Source organism: Ailuropoda melanoleuca, chromosome 11, assembly GCF_002007445.2.
Source record: "Ailuropoda melanoleuca isolate Jingjing chromosome 11, ASM200744v2, whole genome shotgun sequence".
NCBI classification, from domain to species: Eukaryota; Metazoa; Chordata; class Mammalia; order Carnivora; family Ursidae; genus Ailuropoda; species Ailuropoda melanoleuca.
In genome coordinates, this window is record NC_048228.1 from 59477740 (window position 1) to 59501184 (window position 23445).

Consider the following 23445-nt stretch of genomic DNA (forward strand, 5'->3'; position numbering starts at 1 on the left):
ATCTAGATACTTTTAAAAATAATGTAGGCAGATATCCATCTTAAAGGAAAAAGTGCCATTTAAAAAATAGATTTCTAACATCTTAGGATTCTGTCAATCTTAGAATTTGTGTGACCTTCCTGTTTACAGGTGCTAAATATTCCATAGAACATTTTCTGCAGGGTTTAGATTCTTTTTACTTTCTTTAGCATTAATTTTTAATTTTTTTTATTGGACTACAAAACAACTGACATGTCCTCAGCAAACCATGAGCCAATTACCGTAGGATGAATATAAATTAAACCTCCTGATATGCACAGCATGTTGTAATTGTTGTTTAATTTTTCCCTTTTATCACTAACGACAATGCACATTGATAACTTTCTTACTATACACTAATTTTATTGTTTTTTTCTCCTTATAGATACTACTTTATAGATATAAATTGTTTAATGAACTAACTTTTCATTAATGATTTTCATCTCCACACTGCCAGTTACATGTTTGAGAAAGTCTTTTATAGTGTCCTTCCCCTCTTTTCCTTTCCTTTGAGGATGATCATTGATTACATTAAGTTACTGTTTTTCTGTTTCCATTTCAAACGTAGTGCCTAATTCTTGATTACTGGATACTTCTTAACCTGATATAAAGCTTAAATTAACAGGATTTAGTGATACAGAAGATAGAAAGGAAAATTTCATTCAGTGTGGAGAAACTTTCTTCTTTGAACCTTGGTCAGTATAGACATCCTGGTATTAAACAATATTTTTTAGTATTTTGTTTCTGATCCCTCTTTATTACATGCTCATTAATTTATTTTTTAATAATTTTTTAAAAGAATTATTTATTTGAGAGAGAGAGAACACAAGGGGAGGGGCAGAGGGAGAGAGAATCTCAAGCAGACTCTGCACTGAGCATGGAGGCCACTTGCGTTCAATCCCACGACCTGAGACAAAGCTGAGTTGGATGCTTAACTAACTGCACCACTCAGGCACCCCTCATGAATTTATTTTCTAAGAAAATTCCAGAGCTTTGCTTTTTTTATTTCAATAAATTTCACAGGTATGCTCAGAGGTTAAAGACATACCCACATTATACACATGTACTCCCACACGTTTGCACATGTTCTTGCAAATAAGTACAAAGAAGTTGAAGCTGTTCACCAGTTTTAAAAATGGAAAACAAAATAAAAAAACCTATGAGGTGCAAGAAGAGGTGGAAGAATTTCCTCAAGCTGCTTAGCCTTTGATGTGATTTTAAGGCTATTCATATGTGACTTTAATATTATGATACTCCTGAAATGATAAATTTAGTTTCAGGGGTGGCTTCATGTAAAAAAGATTATTTTCTGGGCAAGAGACCTTCCCTTGTTTGTCCTGTCCATATTCAAATCATCTGGCTAGACATATAACTGCTAAATCCTATTTCCCTCTTTGTTAATGAAACAATCAAAACTCAATTCACTTGAAATGTCCCATAGTTTCTGAGTGGAAAATTCTTCAATGGATATTGTACTTGAAGGCTAACTTATCAAAATTTATACACTGAGACCATGTTAGAAATTTAAAGGAAAAAAAGTAGATTTATGTAAAATACTGCTTTAGCTTTTTTATTACTTAAAAATAATATTAACATTTAGACTTTTGTAAATTTTTTTCAAGTCTTTTAATGACAACATGTTATAACTGACATACTCTTTAAATAATCTAAACATTTACTGAACATCTATTACACATCAAACACCAATGTAAGTCCCAGGCATGTGAAATAATTAGGTAATGTCCCTTTCTCAAGGTTTTTCCACTTTAATTTAGTAGTCAGATCAATGGACAGAATTTCATAAACAGAATAGCAACAACTATGGATAAAGACAAGGGTTTAAACCATTCTTAGTGTTGTAATAGCTGGTTAATTTCACTTCTGTGTTTCCTCAAAACGTTTTTTTTCCAATTGAAGTAATTTTATATCATCATTTCATATATGTCTCTCTGATAGATATGTGCTCATCCTGAGCACACAGATTATAGTGTAGATTCTCAGTAAATGTCCAGTGATCTTATCGCTGGAAGAATGAAGCTGGAGTTCGGGACTCTTGAAAGTATGCTAATGCAAGCTACCCTTTCAGCATGACTTCCGTGTGTTTTTGACCTGGACTCCTTTGGTTGCATATGACAGAAGCCAAATTCAAAGTGGCTTGTTCTAAAAGAGAATCATAGATCATATAGATGAAAAGTTCCAGAGATATAAAAACAAAATCCAAAATACAGACACTTATTGATCTAGGTGCTAAAACAGTGTCTGCTATGCAATTGGTGGCACATGATTGAAGGGTGCTGTGGCACAAATATGGTATTTAAAGCCACTCATCAAAATGTGGTTATTTGGGTGGAGCCGAGCAACACTAACATTGAGAGAGAGTGAAGGAGAAAGATCTAGTCAAAGGAGATTGAAGAATGGTCCATAAGGTATCAGCAGACCAGACAATTATTGGATCACTGAAGCAGGAATGGTCACTGTATTGAGCCTAGCTCTGACCTTAGAGCTGCTGCCTTTCACTCTCAGAGCTCATTTGGTACAGGCTCTGATAGGAACCTAAATTCCATCTCCACAGACTTAATCAATAGCACTGGGAACTTAAATAAGAAGAGGAGGGAAATGTTACACTGCATGGCTCAGCACAGTAAGAGCTCACACCTGACTCTGAGGACAGGGTCTGTGTCATGTAAAGCACATGAACTAAGAATGCAGAAAGAGGATCTCTCTGTGTGCCTTTTTTCTTACGCTTCATTTCATGTCTCAATATTTAAACCTTACCCACTTGTCAAGACCCACATTAACCATTATTTTCTATCACAAAATCTTCCTTAATTCCATTAGCCAAAGCCTTTTTCCCTTCCGCTGAAGTCTCAGAACAATATATCAATATTTCTCATGAAATTTAACAATTTCAACCACAAATTATAGTATCTTGAGTAAATATCTTCTCTCTTCTTCAGTATTTAGAAGATAAAGACTTCTGTGGCTCTCCCACATAACCTAATTGCATGAATACCTCATAAATTATTGAATTAAAGCTAAACTGTGCATCAATCTCCATTTGAAGTGCTTTGTCCCTATTAATGTTGATAGTTTGGAAAATAAAACTGTTAACAACACTGACATAAGTTTAATAGAATACCTAACCCATGAATGTGCTTTCTTCTTGATTGCTGGAATATTTTGTGCCATCACAAAATAAATGCAGTGATTTCAAAGTGGTATTACAGAGGAGTTAAGAAATCTTCACCAGATGGGGTGTCTGAGTCGCTCAGTCAAGTAAGCATCCAACTCTTGATTTCGGCTCAGGTCATGATCTCAGGTCATGTTCTTAGGGTCATGAGATCAAGTCCTGTGTCCTCAGGCTCTGTGCTCCTGGGGAGTCTGCTTAAGATTATCTCTCTCTCCATCTGCCCTGCCCCCCACCCTGGTTCACGCTCGCTGTCTCGGTCTCTCTCTCTCAAATAAACAAATAAATCTTCTAAAAAAAGAGAAATCTTCATCAGCTTATATTATTTATTTGACATTTGGATATGCTGATGCCAGTATGATAATGCACCTGGTAACATCTAGCCGCAGTAGTTTTTGTTAATAATAATGTAGGTCAACGGGTTTGTATTTCTCTCCTGATTCACTTCAGATTAGGGGTATCATGAATATGTTGGCGTATTTAGCATTTCTACCATAACTAGGATCATATAGTTTCAAAACTTGGTAAGTTTTGATAAGAAAAATGATTATATGAAAATATTTTGCCTACTATTACTTTGTTTTAAAATACTGATAAATAGCCAAATATTTAAAATCACGGATGCAATCACTGATTTTAGGAAAGCTCTCATTAAAAGCAAATCTCAGTGGCTTATGAATTAGCAGTAGATGTGACTTTATCAAACTGTAATAAATCCAGGCATGTGTATTGATTTAATATCTGAGAGTTGTTATTCCTTCTATTTTCTCATGATTACATGCTTTTTTCTTCAAAGGCTCTGAATCAAAGATAATTAGAGAGAAGATCATAATTTATTAATAGCTGACAAATGGGGATCAGGGCAGAGTAGTGCCAGAAATACTAGGAGCATAGCAACAACTAATTGCCCACTGTGGGAAGTAAATCGTCCTAGGAAACTGAACCCAAGAGAGTTACTGGTTCAATTGCTCAATGTTATTGAATATCCCACCCGTGACTTCTCACAGATCAAACACGGAAACATCACTGCAACTCTCAGGAAGTTCTATTGAAGCAAACATTTCAAAAGAAAAACTCTATGGTACTGAGACAAGTTAATATCATTGATTTGCAAAAATAAAAAAAAATATAGCAAAGAATCTAAAGACTCTCAGATTTCATCAAGTATGAAGCATAGGGCAGGTCAAAAAGCCTAACTACAAGAACAAAATTTGCTCTTTGTCTGAAGATCTATTTGCCTGAAGCTCCATTTCTATAAGATGTGAAAGAAAACATGCTGGCATGCCAGCAGACACAGGGCTCTGACAGAAGACGCTACTAGGTTTCTGGGAATCTTACCACATCTCTCTGAGCCCACACAGGCTCTCACAGGAACCTGATACCCAGTTCTACAGAGAAAAATCAATAGCACCGCCCTATGCCAAAGGGTAGACCATCTATTCAACAAAACTCAGTTAATTTCCTGAGCCATGTCTGGGAGTATATCTATTGATGAGAAATGAAGCAAATGACAATAAAATGTTCCAAATGATTTTAAGCATCAGCTAAAAGCCACATTTGTTTAAGATCTGTGCTCTTTTTTAAAACTTGCATAAACCTGGAAAGAAAGGAATGTTTCTATCTACTGGATTAGCAACTCAGTTTCAAACAGCTGAATTCTTTATTGTGCCATGTGGAGGAATTGACATTGGATGTATTTGATGTCTGTGATAGTTTTAGTGTTATGAAACATATTATATCCTAATTATCTTGCTTACCAAAAATCTTTGGACTATAGCTCACTCCTTGCTTCTAATTATTTCTCACTCCCCTGACTTTTTAATCTCACGGAAAAATGGCACTTTTCTGTGTTAAATCTTTGGCATGCATTTGCTCTTAAGAGTCTACAGGGGTTGCTCAACTCTCTTGTAGCCATCAATACTGCATAACAGCGTCAGTGAATTTTAATGATTATTTTGGGGTTCCGGTCTTTAATCATGGTTTCATTTGTTTATTTTTTTAAAAGCGTATTCACTTTTCTTCCCATTTTTATGAGCTGGTTTTGGGTTCCATATCTCCCTCAGGATCATTGTTTGTTGAGTTCTCTTGAGTCAAGGTAGATTGAAAGGCAAGAAAGAAGGTTAAAATTTATTGTAGGTTGTTTGTTTTTTGCCTCCTCTTCACACCACCACTTCCATCTTGAAAGACAAGATATCAAGGTGGCAAGGTGGACCTCTTTGTGGTGATTAGTGAAGGAAAGACTCTGTTTTTTAGATTTTCTTAGGTTGTGCTTAGACCAACATCATAATTCCTCTTCAGTGTCTCTCCAGACTGAACATTTCCTAGGATTCAAATGTTCTCATGTATCTCACAAAAACCTCTTCTCCACCTCCGAGAGCTCTTCATGCTTCTGACTTTGGGAGTTCTTAGCACTGCTTTGAATTTCTATGCCTACTTTGTTGATTTTCTTGAAGCAAATTTAGTAGGCATTGGTTAAACTGATTCTATCCATAGATGATATATACACTGTGCCGACATTTAAAAAAATCTATGCTGAGTTTCAGTTGAAGTCATGTAACTTTGCTCATTTAGTACTTTAATTGTTTAATACTTTGATTGTTTAATACTTTCACTGTTCAATACAAAGAGATACCTGGTACAAAATATGGAGAAATAGTACAGGTAAGAATGTAAGGGTAACTGTAATAGTCAACCACAAAGCAAATATTTGAACAAACATCTTTAAAAATATGTGGGAATATAAAATTAAGTGAAACATTTTCTACGTTAATATGATTTTTCTCCTCGATATTCTAGAATCTTACCACAAATCCTTACTGCTAAAGTTGTTTGTAAGATCTTCATATTCCAGTAACATGCTACTTTTTTAAGGACACAAGCTCAGCACAATATTTAAGCAGTGTCGATACTAAGTCTGTAAAATTATTCTGATTTTCTTAATTTTTTACAAGTATTATTACCAGGAGAATGTCAATCTATAGGTCCAATCTTCCTAAGAAAACTTTTAAGATGAAAGTTAGCCACCCAGATGAACTAATTTCTATCTCATAATGCCAAAGACAATATAAAATCTAAAAAGTTATCAAATCAGCAGGAACTCAGTATGCCCATAAGTAATGTTGAATATTGTTTGTATATAAATTTTGTTGAGACAAATATATGATTAATCAAAATTCTACATTTGTATGACATATATTTTCTAGTATATAAGAATCTTGATTTATTCTGATATCAGTATCTGACTCTTTCTGATGTAATCTTATTCTAGCTGTTTCAAATGTACATATAGTTGTCTTCTCGATTTACCTCCTCTCTAGTCATTTGTAATGTTATGGGCCAGGATAAATCCAGCCTTTCCTAGAACCCTAGAAAACTATAGTTAATCATTTCAAACCTGTGCTAGTTTATACCATCACCCTCTAGCTCCAACAAGAAAATAGCTACTTTTTTTTTTTGCAGTTTTATAATACAATCATTATAGATCTTTTTTACTCCAAATGCTTGTATTTTTTTATCATTTGAAAATTAATTTAAACCTTTTGGTTCCTGGATATTAACCAATGTAGTATTCCTTTTTATTTATTATTTATTTATTTTTAGTTGATATACATACAATAATATACTAGTTGCAGGTGCACAATATAGTGTTTCAACAACTATATACATTATGAAATGTTCACCATGGTAAATATAGTTACCATCTGTCACCATACAAAGTAATTACAATATTATTGACTGCATTCCCTATGCTGTGCTTTTCATCCCCATGACATTTATTTTATAACTGGATGTTTGTACCTCTTAATCCCCGTCATCTATTTCATCATCCCCAACCGTCTTCCCCTCTGGCATTTTGAATTCCAAACAGATGTCCATTTTATATCCAGTATTTTTCTGCCCAAGAAAGAGGCTTCTAAATGTTCATCCCAGAAATTGAAATGAAAAGTCCTTTCGTACATCTCATCTCTCAGTGTTGGAACCTGTGTAGTTTGGCCCTTTGTTTCCATCATTTCTCAAAACCAGGGTGACTGGATCCTGCTGCTATGTCTCCAACCCTTTGAAAACCCCCACTCTAAGAGGACTCCTAAATAACCCAGTTTGGAAGTCTATCGGGGATCATTTCAGTACATCATACTTCCTGAAGTGAAAATCATTATCAATTCTGCTTCCATCTCCAAACTCACTGTATCATAATTCCTTAGACCTCAAATATGGAAATTGCTGGACAGGTTTAGCTATGTTCCCACATGTCTCCAACTTTAGATTAATGTCCATTTCCTTAGATGAACATCCTTAGATGTCATTATTTTGACATTACCAAGATCTCTTGCCATCAGCCTTTTCTGTACATTTCAGTCTATATTCTGCATTGCATGTTACATAGTTGGTTGGCATCATTAAGATGATTGTCCTAATTTCTTACTAGCTAATTATTTATGTTAACATTTCTTAATTTTATGATTAAAAATTATATGGACTATTGGGGCGCCTGGGTGGCTCAGTCGTTAAGCTCCTGCCTTTGGCTCAGGGCGTGATCCCAGAATCCTGGGATCGAGCCCCATATCCGGCTCCTCTGCTGGGAGCCTGCTTCTCCCTCTCCCACTCCCCCTGCTTGTGTTCCCTCTCTTGCTGGCTGTCTCTCTCTCAAATAAATAAATAAAATCTTTAAAAAAATTATATGGGATATGGAAGACAAAATACAGAAAGATAATTAATCATATTTATCCACTAGAAGCAATCAATATTCATGTTTTGCCATCCATATTGAGATCTTTTTATATCTAAGGTGGAGTTCATAATTTATAATTTCATTTGCTGTTTTTCTTTGATTTAACATAATAACATTAAGTTTCCTTGTGTAGTTAAAAATATTTTAAAAGTAAAATTTAGTAGCTCTTTGATATTCTAATGCCTGACCTTTCCCACATGCTTTCTCTTTGGTTTTATTTGTTTTTTTTCCTTACTTATTATTGTTATGAGGCAGAGGAGTTGCTATTTCTATCTTTAATGTCCTTAGAATGTATTTGTATTATTCAAAGTAAGGATCAATGAATATAAATATTTTTAAAATGTTGATACATATTAACCAATGGCCCTCCTAAATCATTGTACCAATTACCATTCCTTCCAACAGTGTGTGACATTTCCTGGTGGTACACAAACTAGCAAATCTGCTAATTTAATAGGAAAAAATAGTTCTGTATTTTTAATTGCATTTCTTTTTTATTTTTGAAATCTAATAGGTTTATTAATATATATAACGTAACTTCATTGTATATATATACACACAATATATATATGTATACAATAACTGTAGTCATTAGGTTTTTCTATTACCTGTTTCATAAATTACATATACATGCTCTCTACCTATTTAGACTAGTGGAATCTTATTTCTTCATATAGTAAAGATATATCATTAGAAGTGTCAGGATTTGTTTACTTTTTAGTGATGTTTGTTTTGCATGGGATACAGTTATTAATTTTATCTTTTGGAGAATCTAAATTGATATCTTCTACAGATTTATGTAAATACCAACACTGTCACCCTCCTCCAAAACCATTTTAGGTCTCCACCTGCAGCATATACTAAATAAGTGTGCATATAGACCTTCTTTTATCTACACTGCTTGGGCTATCAAAGCTATTCTTATCTGTCTAATTTGGACCAGGATCATATTAGTTTAAATGCAGTTTTTAAATATTTTTCAATGCTTGGTCAGGCAAATTTCTGCTAGGAAATCACGTATGGTCATAATTACTAATATTTTATGTAAGTACTCTTGTGGGTACACACATTTGTATACAATTGTATGTATAAAAAACAATTGTAACCATAATAAACCATTACTATGTTATATATGTATGTAACATATTAAAATAATTAACAGTTATTACCATTATTTTCAATTTTTAAAACTTATGGCAATTACTGTAATATATGATCTTAATATTACTGACCACTACTAATAGAAAACAAAATACACCTAAATGGAATTTGAATGGTTTTATGTGAAAATGAACATTTATTTTCCTTTTAAATCAACCTCATAATTAATCCAGTTCTCATATGTTTATCGCAAAATAAACACATTTCATGTGTTTTTATGATTTAAGTATACTTCCACAATTACTTTAATTATTTGAGTGTGAAATAATTAAATGGAAACATTAGTCCTTCTGACTTCTCTACCATATAAGATCAATGCTGAGATATGTGATTCAACTCTGAAAAAATATTCAACAGCCATAATGGAGGGAGCTAAATAAATCAGAACTTACATATTGGCTTATTCTTTGATTAATCTCCTCTCCTTTTTTTGACCTACTCATTTTTAATTGACATTATTCTTTCATTAAGACAAATGGCTGCTTAAAACAAATGTTACCATCAGAGCTATGCTTAAAATATTTTTTTTAAGCTGGAAAAATTAGCATCACTTTTCCACAACTTTATCTGTCCTTACTTTTTCCTCTCTACTTCTTTCAAAGTAAATTAAAACCTAAAATAGCAAAGCATAGACAGGTTAGTCATGAGAGTCACACACTCCTCTCAAAGAAGGTTCAAAGATAGACCCGTTTCAGCAGTGAAGTGACTGGAAGGGAAAAGCTCAGTAGTAACTTTAGGCTTGCACAAATGGAGGTAATTGATGTTTGCTCAGTAATGGCATCATCCTGTAGAAGAAAGCAACATATGATTCAGTATTTTGTATGTCAACACTATTATTGTGCCAGAACAGAACGAAGATGCCGGTTGATTGCAAAGATGAATCTATGTAATTTTCCTTTATTGAACTAGTAAAGATGATCTCTTCTATGGAAATAAACAAAAAACACCCAAATGAGAACAAGCAAAGGCTATTTATTAAGAGATTGCTATAGCAAGGGAATCAGCCACCATCACTTGCATCTGGCAGAAACCCAAAGGCAGGCAGTGGTGTGTAAAACCTTTATAATGAAAAGAAGGGAAGGCTTTAGTTTTGCCCTGATTGGAAGTTATTGGCATGGGGTAACTGGCGGTGGGCTAACTAGAAGTGGAGCCTCCTGTGGGATTGGTTAGGCGACCATGTTTGATTTGTTCTAGTTGGTCCTAAGTTGGAAGAGTGCACAAAAATTAGGGAAGCTGGCATTTATTGATATCAGAGTTCTATTTTTTTATTTGGTCTACCCATTGTCCATTTGTATAATCTCATTTATACATTCACTGTTTAGTAGTACAGGTCTTTTTATAAGCTTAGTTTTCAATCACAAAAAAAAAATTTTTTTTAAAGAGGAAAAGCTTTAAGGAGTATAGCCATGAATGTACTGGGAATTCTTTTTACTAAGTGATCAGATAAATAATTTCAGGGGCAACTGGGTGGCTCAGTTGGTTAAACATCTGAGTCTTGGTTTTAGCTCAGGTCATGATCTCATGGGTCATGAGATCAAGGCCCACATTGGACTCCACAATCAGTGCAGAGTCTGCTTAAGTTTCTCTATTCCTCTCCTTCTGTCCACCTCTCTGCTCACTCCTTCTCAAAATAAGTAAGTAAGTAAATAAATAAATAATAAACACTATTTCAAATCAGTATCACTTTGAATTTTATTGGTTTATGAAAGAAACCATGTAATTCAGAAGTTAAAGGATAGAAATTGTTTAAGAAGAATTTTGTTTTATCAGATAACTTTAGAACCAATATGTCTTTACAATGCCAGAAAAGTGGGAGGAAAAAAATAGGAGGAAGTGAGATTGAGATAAAGGTGAAAAAAATTACATTTGTAGTTGTTCTTAACAGCAAACTTTTCCTTTTACCTACCTGTTTGCCAGTTTTTGAGGTCAGATCTCAGTTTGTGGCCTGTCCTACTTACCTAATGCCTACAATGTCCTATTTCCTACTTGCTATTTGAGGAGGAAGTTGAGTTTTCAGAAGAGTGTAACTGAACTGAAGAAAAGTTCATCCACCCCACACACAGTAAGCCAATAAAAACTGGCACCAGGCTTTTGAAGTGAAGAAAGATAGGTGGTTTATTTGTGTGGTGCCACCCAGGAGAATAGGGAGCTAGTGCTCAAAAGTCCCCAACTCCCTGATGGCTTGCAAGGGAGGATTTTAGGGACCAAATCTGGGGCAGGGGTCCTCTGAGAAGGTGGGCGCCATTGCCTGGAGGCCCAGGATGTCATGCTAGCTCATGTTCTCGTGCCACTTCCTCTGGTCCCTGGGGGTCTTTTACATTTCAAAAGATTTGAATCTGAAACAAATATATTTATTCTTTATGTTAGAGGTTTCATGAGGTGTATGCTGATTAACTACTTGCTCTACAGCTTCCTATAAATAATAAGCAAGCATTCCTATCCGTTGAGCCTTGGCCTACATGTCCTTTGGCCAGTTGAGCCATGTCTGGGAGTGATATGACCTCTAAGGTACATTCTTCCATCTGAGCAGACAAGATGGACATGGGCTTCAAAATACAGATACTTGATAAGAGTATGTGGACCAAATATAGTAAAAAGGCATTAGTGTTCTGTTGACCATATCTAAATTATAGCTTACATATATTTATGCATATAGTATGTTTATACATATTTTCACATATATATACATATGACATATATAATTGTAAATATATAAGTGTATAGTAATATAGTAGTGACATTTAGTTCTTTGAATAATAAACATTAAGCAATGTATAAAGAGGTGAAACAATGTGATTTTCCTGTTCAAAATATTGCACTGGAGCCACTTTTTGCAAAAGTACTTGAGGTATCATGTAATTCTTTTGGCTATGGCTCACTAAAGCAGATTTTTCTGACCTTGGTGACCTATAAGGTTTGCTTTTCTTTTTTTTTTAAGATTTCATTTATTTTTTTGTCAGATAGTGAGAGAGAGAGAGAGTGCGATCACAAGCAGGGCGAACGGCAGGCAGCGAGAGAGGGAGAAGCAGGCTCCCCGCGAGCAGGGATCCGGATGTGGGACTTGATTCTAGGACCCAGGGATCATGACCTGAGCCAAAGGCAGGCGCTTAACCCGATAAGCCACCCAGGCGCCCCTAGCGTTTTCTTTTTTAATGGGATTTGAGTCTATGACGTGCTTCCAACTTTCATAGTGTGGATATTCTAATAGTGAGACGTGTCATTTCAATGCAATACAATTAGTATTGTATTTTTAACAATTGATACAAGAATAGAATAGAGGGTATGATTATCTTTGCTTTAATGAGTACAGAAACAGTGTTGCAGAAATGGTAAATTTAGGGGCGCCTGGGTGGCACAGCGGTTAAGCGTCTGCTTTCGACTCAGGGCGTGATCCCGGTGTTATGGGATCGAGCCCCACGTCAGGCTCCTCCACTGTGAGCCTGCTTCTTCCTCTCCCACTCCCCCTGCTTGTGTTCCCTCTCTCGCTGTCTCTATCTCTGTCGATTAAATAAATAAAATCTTTAAAAAAAAAAAAAAAGAAAAAAGAAATGGTAAATTTAAGCCAGACCATGAGAATGAACAGAGATTTTATCGGTTCACTGATAGTGTGATGGTGTCCTGTGACTCTCTAGACATCTACAAGGCCTCCACAGCCTTGACCTGTGACCCTCCCCAGCCTCATCTCCAGTCCTTTCTGCTGTTTTTGGCATGAGCTTTCATATATATATACAAACATTTTATATATAGATAGATAGATGATAGATAGATAGATATAACTAAATATATATGCTGTTCTGATTTACTCCAGCTCAGTAACAGTTTAAAGAAAATCTTTTATGTCAAAATATCCACTTCTTGAAAGCTCTTCTGACAAATCTGTGGCAAAACTTTGCATTCAGAGCAAAGTCAGAGCTTTGCTTTCATCTAACTTTATGTAAGTCTGTGGTCCAGTAACTACAAGGGCAAAATAGAGATGCTGAATACAGATAATTTTATAGTTTTGTTGCTTTGGTTGAGATATTATGACTTCTAGTTAATCCAGGTAACTAGTATTGAAATACAGAAGTTCAAGAGTCTATTGTTAAACATTCAACTTGCCATTAAAAGAAATCTGTAAAGATAGATGTTAGAAAGAAAGAAAAAAGAAAAAACTTGCAGTTTAAAAAGATAGAGAATAGGATGAAATTTATAGTTACTTAACAAACCAGTCTTAATTGTAGATAATATAAATTAACATTGTAAACCAATTGCAGAATTATTTAAAGTTCTTACCAGAGAACAAATTGTTTTTAAGCACCTCTAGGCATTTCAGAAGTTTTTATTAACATGCGGACTATTGATATGCTAATTACAAACCTTTCCCTTTGTATTCATTAAGCAAATTCCCCTAACCCTAGTAAAAGCCACATCATTCAATACAACAAGTATTTATTGAGAACCTATTGGATCCATGGTTGTCCATCTGAAGGAAATTCAGAATCCACTAACAGCTTTTGAAAAATAATAACACCTGGATCTCACAACTGAGCTATTTTGATTTAATTGTTCTAGGGTGAGGCCTGGAAATTGTTTTTTGGTTTTTGCTTGTTTGTTTGCTTAAATACCACCTGTTGCTCTAATCTGTAGCTAGGTTTAGAAACTTTGCATAATGTGAGTAGAAAGTTGTTTCTATGTAATTTCTTATTCTGAGAGCACAGCACATAGATTCTTAGTAAATGTTTGTTAGTAAGGAGGATGATTGTGTCTACTATGCAGCCAAAAGTTTACAAAAGGTGATTAATATTTGGTGAAATTCATTTTGAATGCTTAAATATATACTGGAATAAGCAGACTGAATCTAACATGTTCAATAACATTTGCTAGCTGCATCCGTGCCTTTAACTGTGGCATTCATGGAAGAAGAACCTGTTTTATAATGATCTTTGGCCCATTAGAATGATTAAAATACAGTGAATCTTCATTAAAGTATAGCTTGGGAAATAGATCAATTGAAATGTTGTCTAAAGATAACTCTTCTCAAGCTTTCTTTCTACTCCATGTCGTGTTTGATATTCCTAGGTTCTAATGGTTGTTTTCAGAGTAAGAAATAAGGAGAGTTCCTGATTCCAAAGTTAAAGTCAGTGAGTTTTTTGGTTTGTTTGCTTTTGTGACTTTGTCCTTAAGGCAAAGGGTGGCTGCACGTGGCACACTTAGATTTGTAGAGTTTGGGGTTTTGTTTTTATTTTAGAAATCCTTGAAATGTGTATAATTTTTTTAACTCAGTCACTTATATGACTTGATCTCCATGTTATACATGCAATAGTAGAGTTTGGGTCATTAAGTAATTTTTATGGCACCTGTCCTTTAACACTTTCAAACAAAATTTGGTATATTTTGCTACAGTAAAGGCTAGACCCATATACAGGGGTTTTAAGTGTTGTATGTAATTTATTTTGAATTAATTTATCGGATTTTTTTTAACCTGGTAACAAACTACTGATGGAAGAAAGAAAGGTCTACTGCAGGGTTCTCTGTAACAACATCTTAGGTTTTCAACAAAGGGGCGGGGGCTGTGGCTGGGGGATTAGTCAGGAGGGAAAGGAACTGGAAGATGTGGAAGGAATTGTGCTTGCAATGAAGTATGAGGCAATGACTGGTACCCACATCTTACCTCCACAGCATCCTTTCAGTGCCATCTTGAGAAAGCTGTTTCTTCTTTGAGTCCTAGAATTCTTAGTTCTAAGATGAATATACTAATAGGACATTTCAGGCTTGAAACAGGAAACACAAGGAGAAAGAAAATGTGTTGGAAAGACATACTCCTCTTGTGTTTCTCCTTTACTCTCAGACTATTACCACATTCAAAATGCTTCTGATACCAGATAGGTGGGTTTTGTTTTGTTTTGCTTGTTTTTCTACATCAAGCAATTCTCTATGACATCAGCTGGGTGGCCTGCAATTCAATTCAGTTCTGACAGTAACTGGAGTTGTCCCCACAGGTTAAGGACTCAGTCCCACAGGACTACCCTCTACTTCAGAGAGCAATCAGAAGTAGTTAGGTCCCCAGGTTGCACACAACTTCTGTCCTGCAATCGGGGGTTCTCATGACCTGCCTCCTTGAGTTTGATCATTTGCTAGAACAGGTCTTAAAACTCTGGGAAACACTTACTTATATTTACCAGTTTGTTATGTGATAGGGTACAGATGAATAGCCAGTTGAAGAGATACATACGGCAAGGCCTGAAAGGGTCCCCCAACTGTGAGAGCTTCTAGTCCGTGAAGTTGAGTTGCATCACCCTCCTGGAACATAGATGTGTTCACCAAACTGGAAGCTCTCTGGACTCTGGACTCTTGGGATTTTTACAGAGGCTTCATCTTGTAGGCATGATTGATCATGAACTCCATTTCTAGCCATTCTCCTCACTCTGGAAAATGAGGGGTGTGACTGAAAATTCCATACTTCTATTCATGACCTAAGTGTTTCTGGTGACCAGCTTCCATCAAGGAGACCACCAGGAATCACTTCATTAGTACAAAAGACATTGCTATCACCCAGGAAATTCCAAGAGGTTTGGAAGCTTTGTGTCAAGAACCAGGGTGAAAGATCAAATATTAGAACAAGAGATGCTCCTAGGGCTGTTATTACTTAGGAAATTATAAGAGTTTTGGGAGCTCTGTGCCAGGAACTAGGGTCAGAGAATAAATGTTGGAGCAAAGATTCTCCTAGAACCCCTGTATACAAGGGTTTAAGGAGTTCTGTGTCAGGAACTGGGAAGTAGATACCATATATATATTTCTCATTATTTCACAGCAAGATATGAGAGTGATAGGCTTGGAACTTGATTAGGTAAGACTGAGATCCGCTGATGTTTCAAAACCCATCTACCAGGGACTTGTACTTAGGCATGACAATTGTTGGTAAGGCATCTTGGGGTAATAGGGAGGCATCTATAATTTTTGGTGGGGGATAAGAACCTGTATAGTGAGAATGAAACAGAGAACTAGAAAAGAAGTTTGAAAAATTACTGCATATAACAGTATCCTATTTCAATTTGTCTAGACTACGACTTGGAAATAGTGATTGAATTGCACATATAAATCCTAATATGTATGGTAGATGTGGTATTCCCCTTGGAGTTACTCAAAGACACCATTAAAAAAATAAAATAAAAAGTTCTTTATAAACATTTTGCATTACCTTCTCTTTAGGGTGGAATAATTTTATGCCTTTGTGTGAGAAGCATGGGGACTGAAGTATAGAGTTTGGGAGCCACGTACATTATAATTATGCTTTTTATCCCTTGCTCAGTATTTGCAAAAGATTTCTGTAGTTTTTTAGCTTGGCTTCATCAGGAAATCAGTACTAAGTCTTAGAAGAGGTCAGGGAATTAAGACACAGATGCAAAAGATACTGCATTATAAGATTTTTTTAAATCTATAAAATGATTAACACTGTCAATATTAATTATCAGTGAACAATTTCCTTAGTTTCTTTTGTTATAAATATTTCTTAGACATTGAAATTATTTCCATCATTTAAAAACTGAGAGTATAATATACTGACAGTATATTGTGATAAACCTCATAATTGAAATTGTTTAAGTAATTTGTTTCACTTTCTTAAAATTATAAAGTGAAATAACCACAAAAAATTGAAAGCAGAGAAAATTAAAATGACCCCATAATGCTAATTAATGTAACATTCCAACAATAGCTCTTAAAAAACCACTTTTATCATCATTTTACTTCTCTGCACACTAATTAAAATAAATATATGTATCATATAGATTTTCATTGCATCATAGACTCCACAAATGTGTTTTGTTTACTTCAAAATATTCATTATTTAGTTCCTTTAATATGGCCAACCTCATGCATACTTTCTGCACCTCACTCTTTTCCCTAAGACCAGATTATTATAAGAATGTGAGTTTTAAAACTTCTAACGTGCTCACTGTGAGCCTGGGACAGGGCAAAGAGCATCACATGTATTATGAAACTCATTTTTCGAAACTGCATTATGTGGGACAGTTTCTATTATTATCTCATTCACATCCATGACTGGTTTACCCCAATGATCCATATAGTAATGGATGTATCCAGGACTGCTCCTAGTTTGACTACAAACCCCATGATCTTAATTCTGTTACTTCACAATGGTGTCAAAAGGTGAGGACGTTTTTATTGCTCTTTGTTAGGTTTTAGAGGATTCTGTTCTAAAAGCTTGGTGACATTCTTCAGTGGCCTGAGTGCCAGTCTGTTTTTTCTAGTCCTGAGTACCATCAGTTGTTGTTATTGTTGTTTTATTTAAAAGGGGTAAACAACAGAGCCCTTTTCGTTTTCTTCACCTTTTTATTTTTTTACCGATAAACTGAAAATATTTGTTACCTAATTAAAGTACTTGTTTTGTGAAATTACTCTTCCTGCTTTGCTCTCATTTATCTGTTAAGGTCTTAGTGTTTTTCTTATCTGCTTGTATGATCTCTTGTTTAAGAATTTAAATCATTTATCCGTAGCCTGTAGTCTTGGTTCTCTGATCTACTATTATTGAGAATTTCTTCCCTAGAGTTATAATCACCTTGCTTTGGTAGGAGGGAGGTTATCTTACTTACATTGACACACTTCATGCATATATTGATCAACTCTGTGTTAAGTCCTGGCTGAAGTAATTCTATTTGAATCTTCTTTGGGTCTGAAAAGCTTCTGTTATCATTTTAATCTTCTGAAGGACAAATCAAAATATCTTGTTAAAACAAAGACCCACAGTTTTTTATTATAAGCCTGGAAGAGCTACACTATTTTAAACTTGGCTAATAATGATCTTGTTATAGCTGCATGCAGTTACTTACAGACTTCCAGGTGCTGCAGACTGATGAGAATGCAGATGGGGCCTGTGTGGAGCCACAGCTCACAGAAATTAGATTGGCTGCTATTTCTAGCACATTTTGGTTTCTATTTCTAAATTATCTCTGAGGCTTGTAAGCATTTTTAACCTGTACTTCCAGTATTTATTGATTAAGGAAAGAGCATATATACCATCTGGTGCTGGGGTATTACTGTGACAGCATCCTCCATTTATTTTAGAAGATGTATTTGGGGGGTTACGCTTACACTTCAGATAGTCCTCGTAAAAGAACTTCAGTTTTAATCGTCTTAATAATGCATAAAATGCTGTGATCACTGCTAAATCCTTAGAAAAAATATTTTATGGAAATGATTTTTTTAAAAATTACATTGGGCCTTTTGTCTGTCGGTCTGAATGTAATCAGCTATTTATTTATATTATAAATGGAAATACTTAGTATGATAATATTATATGGATCATGAAAAAAACAATTCTCAGAGATAATAAGAATCTAGTCCATCACTTTGATTATGATATTACTAAGACTAAGCTACCACTTCTCTCCCAAAACGTATGCTATGCCAGATCCTGATCTAAGCGAATATATATATATATGTGTGTGTGTATATATATATATATATATTCTCTCACTTCATTTTCGCAAAACTGTTGAGATAGGATCTGTTATTATTCCTATTTTATAGCTGTCAACTGAAACACAAAGAGGTTAACTAATGTACCCAAGGTAATTTATTTGTGCCATCTTAAAACAAGTCAGACACTATCAGTGCAAAATCTAAAGCAATGACCCAGAAAAAAATAGAAGTACAAGTGTTTGATTTTACATGATTTCGTATTTTTGATTAAAGTTTATTAAAACTTTAAATTAAAATTCTAGTGATAAGTAAGGCGATTTAAGTTCATCAAGACTAAAATTTGTGGATTTGGTGTTACAGTGAATAGCGTGTGTGTGTGTGTGTATGTGTGTGTATGTGTATGTACCAATTTGTAAGGCAAAAACCTTATTATAATTCTTCAAATTAGGATGGCTGAAACAATATTATTTTTAGGATCGTCAGTGTGTTTTTTGTCTCAGGACACTGGCTGAATATTAAATCCTGTTACGTAATGGCAAAGCACAGTGAAGTTACCGCTTCCTAAACACAGCTCTACATGAGTTAATAAACTGTGTATAATTTACAACTAGAAGTATGTTTGTAATTTATTAGGAGATCACATCATCCTTTTTTTTAATCATTGAAAAGTAATCAGATACATTTGTCAACAATTACTATTTATTATTTATTGAGTTGGAACTGTGCTGTTTGAAATTAACACATATATGCAAACTTTCCACATTAATAACTGTTAGTAAATTGAGCTAATTGTGCCATAGTTAATACCAATTACAGTAAAACACTGACTACTTATGGATGCCATTCTATTCGTTTAAACTGTGAAGAAAAAGAAAAGATCAAAGAAGCATCCTCATCTTAGGAAACTAATAGTCTAAGAAAAGAGGAAGGCAAACATTCTTTAAGGGCAGATAGTAAATGTTTTAGGGCTCTACATTCTCTGTCACAGCTACTCAACTGTGTCATAACAACACTAAACAAGCCACACACAAGTAATGAGTATGGCTGTGTTCCAACAACACCCTATTTACAAAAATCAGTGGTAGGCTAGATTTGGTCCATGGGCTATATATAGTTTGGCAACCCCTAATGTGAGTGATGGTACAGACAGAAACAGGAAAGTTGATTTATAAAAGAGATCAGTACATGTTTAAGACATTAATGAAATAAATATAATTATAAAGAAATATATTCAGATCTGCCAAAGTATTTCACAGTTGTTTTAACTACTCTTTAAGTATTTTAATATTTTAATACACTTTAACTTTGAATTTCATTATCTCTACAGTGATATAATTTTAAGGTATATTTTTAAAAAGATTTTATTCATTTATTTGAGAGAGAGTGAGAGAGAGCACAAGCACAGGGGAGCAGCAGGCAGAGGGAGGAAGAAGCAGGCTCCCTGGACATGGGGCTCCATCCCAGGACCCTGGAATCATGACCTGAGCCGAAGGCAGATGTTCAACTGACTGTGCCACCCAGGCACCCCTTAAAAATATATTATAATAAATATTCAAATAGGAAATAAATGTCACAGTGGCCATTTTTATATACTAGGATTCCACTTTAGTGATAGCCAAATTCCCAGACAGTTAGTAGTCCTAAAAATTAAAACATCATCAGGTTCAAAAAAAAAAATATGGAGCATTCCCCACTTTTCCTTTGAAAAAGACCCTTTGGAATTTGATTTGGAAATACTTGTCTACCTTGTTAGCATTTCCAAATTTGTTGTATGTTTATATTTCACTTTCTTCTCCTTATTTGTTATAAAATAGAGTAGATACATTTCAAATAATTACAGTTCAAATAGACAGATTTTAGACAAAACCCTAGGCCTGCTGGTTTATGTATCATTGCTGAGCTCATTTGGCAGTTCTCTTGAAATCAGTAGAAATGCTATTCATAAATTATACTAGCAAGTGAATGCAGTGAAGCACTAAATAACTTCTATGTTATACTCTGCAATCAGTTTATGTGGTTTCTAACAATAAAGTGCATTTTAGTAAGCAATTTACTTGGTATTTTCTGGATTTTTTATGAATATGTGGAAAGTTTGAATGAATCTTAAATGTTGAAATATCCAGAAAAGTGCATGTATTATATATAGTTTGCTTTTTAAATATAGCAGTAGTTCTACAAATATATATTTGGAGATGCATTTTTTAAGTCTGAATATGTAAATTTAAATTGGTAGTTCTCCATAGGTGATTGGAGAAGTCATGTAAGCATAACATTTTCAATAGGTTGTGATAAATAATGCCACTGGCATACGAAATCAGTGGGTCAAATTAGCAGAACATTATTCTCCCTCCCAATTTGTAGGCTCTATGCAAACTTGTATTTAAAGGACAATTTACCATGTCTTCCGAATATAAATTTTGCAGGAATTTCTGAGGAAAGATGTATTTAAATGGGCTTTCATCTTTATTTGTATGTCTATATTAATTGCATAATCAAATGCATTGGCTCATTATATATCCTACTGAATAAGCATTTTAAGTAAAATAAAAATAACTATTTAATATGGCTCTGTATTTCTTAAATCCATAAAATGCTTTTTAATTTGAAAAGCATTGTGGAAGAAATTTAATTGTAATGCATTTAGGGATTTTGCTTTTGAAAAGCAAAACAGACACCTGTCTAAATTCATAGTGTCTTTATGCTATAATGAGGGAGTGGGATCTCTTCCTTATCTTGGGCTCTCTTGTTTGCTTTTCAGTTGCTGCGAGTGTGGCTGTGGAAGGGCTTCTTCCCTGTGCGCTGTTGCCCATCCAAGCCTAATATGGTTAGTGTTCCCCTCCCACTTTCACTCCTCTGTAATGTCCCACCTATATGTATTATTGTCAGCATTCCTTTTTTATTTTTCTCCATTTGTGTACATTTTAACAGTTACTGCACCAGTTGTAGAAGAGTAGATTAAAACTGATTTCCAAACGGGAATCTTAACAAGTCATTGGATAATGGATATTTTCAAATGAAATATACATATAGCACATCATCTTATGTCAAGCATTCATACTTCTCTTCCAAAGCTTTTACTGTGGTCCTGATCTAAACCAGAAGTTGTAAGACTGTAGCATTTGTTTTACATTTAACATGTTGCTATGTTTGTTGTGCCATTAAGATTAAAATCATATCATATATGGAAGTGCTGAAATGCTGCTTCGAGGTGAAATCACCATTTCTCTCTCCCAGAACCATGGAATGACCATAACTTAAGTGGGATCTTCTATTTTTTTGTAATCTTTGTGGATATGTGTGGCATTGGAGAACCACATGTAATTTTAAATGGTTTATTTAATATTTTCAAGCTTGAATTATATTAGATATTAGAAGTGCCAGTGAAGTAAAAAAATATGCACATTTTGGGGATCAGGTTCTAAATGGGATAGTCTTAATTACTTACAAATGCAAATCCTAAATATATATCTGGGGTATAGCTATAAGGCTGTAGGCCAGGAGGAAAGGCCAGAGACCTAGTGTGCTATCTTGTAAAAAGTGAAATAATCTAGATAATTCCTGCCCAGACTGAAGAGTTGAAATCCCTGCACTATTGTATCGAGCTGTTATCGGTAGTCAAAATTTGCCTGGAAAATACATTCAAAATGCATTTTAGAGAAGTATTAGGTTTTCTTGGGGCACTTTAAATTGTAACCTGCATTCTCTAGGTGTAAATTAATTTTTGTTGATTAAAAAAACTGCTGTGAATATATGCTTACGTGTGTGCATGTGAGAAATGGAATGGATACCAGTGATCTTTGGAGAACGAGAGAAAGTAACACACAGATTGATAAAACTCAGAGATCTTTTTCTCAGTCTTTTGAAATTTTTGTACTTGAAAAAAGTTTTGAAGTTAATATGAAAGCACAGATTTGCTTCGCATGATTTAACTTACTCTGAAAATTCTTTCATGAGCCTGGGGCTGTGATGACAAACCAAAAAAACCTGAAATCTGGCAAAGGCTAAAGTATAACATAAATAGCTTTACACTGTGATTTTTTTGAAACACTCTATGAAAACCAAAAAACAAACAGTTGTTGAACTGTTCATGCTATTTGAATCTCGAGTATAGTTGTTATAAGAGATAGATCATCACTGGTGTAGAATAAGCAGAATTTACATCTTGGAAAAAAGATCGACATCCAGGATTACCTTGAAGTAAATCTCAAATATAACCTTAATGAGAGTATAAAAATTTATGAAGACATGACTTAAAAAGTATTGGCAAAAACAAACATTAACTAGATTTTAAATGCTTGATTTTAAAAATAGTATCTTTTCCACTATCCAGTTGGCTCCAGGGAGTTTATAAAATAAATAGAAGAGGAAAAGTGGAAAGGCAGAATGCTTCCTTCACAAAGGACACATCAGAAAACCTAATAACAGAAACGTTTTTCTAATATTTTTATTCAAATAACATTAGTAATTGTGGAGGCAGTGAGTGCATTTGTGTGTGCATGTGTATTTGTGTGTGTGTGCGCATGTACACACACACACACACTGAATGAATGAATGAATGATTTAGCCACAAATGTCCTTAGATACCTAATAAAATGCTAACGGTTTTTGTGGAAAAATTTATGGAAGATCCAGAATTTTTTTAATGCATTCTTAGTAAAACAAAACAAAATAAAGCAGAAGAAACAAATTTTAATTGATTTTACATAAATCAGACTATAAGAGAGTTATCCAAAATTATTACTGGGAAGGAATGGAAGCTGAAGATGTTTTTATTGTTATGTTTTCTGAAATTCCACTTTGTAATGGAATGTCAAGTCACTAGAAGGTTTCAGTTAAAAATACTATCTGTTTTGATTAAAGCATTGAGGAGAAAACAACCTTTTATAGTGGAAATTAAGGGCTGAGGAGAATAATTTTCCTAGTACAGTCA

General features: G+C 34.4%; 1 protein-coding gene across 6 annotated transcripts in view; it reads left to right on the forward strand.

The window, feature by feature from the left end:
- EPHA5 (EPH receptor A5) overlaps positions 1–23445 on the forward strand; it is a 349095-nt gene that overhangs the window by 271619 nt on the left and 54031 nt on the right. For 4 of the 6 annotated variants that reach the window (XM_011223454.3, XM_019798407.2, XM_034671740.1 and 1 more), the window contains one exon: positions 21274–21339. The exons of the other annotated variants lie outside the window; for them this stretch is intronic. In XM_011223454.3, coding sequence (XP_011221756.2) covers positions 21274–21339 — 66 coding nt within the window. The remainder of the gene's footprint in view (positions 1–21273; positions 21340–23445) is intronic. 6 annotated transcript variants of the gene reach the window in all.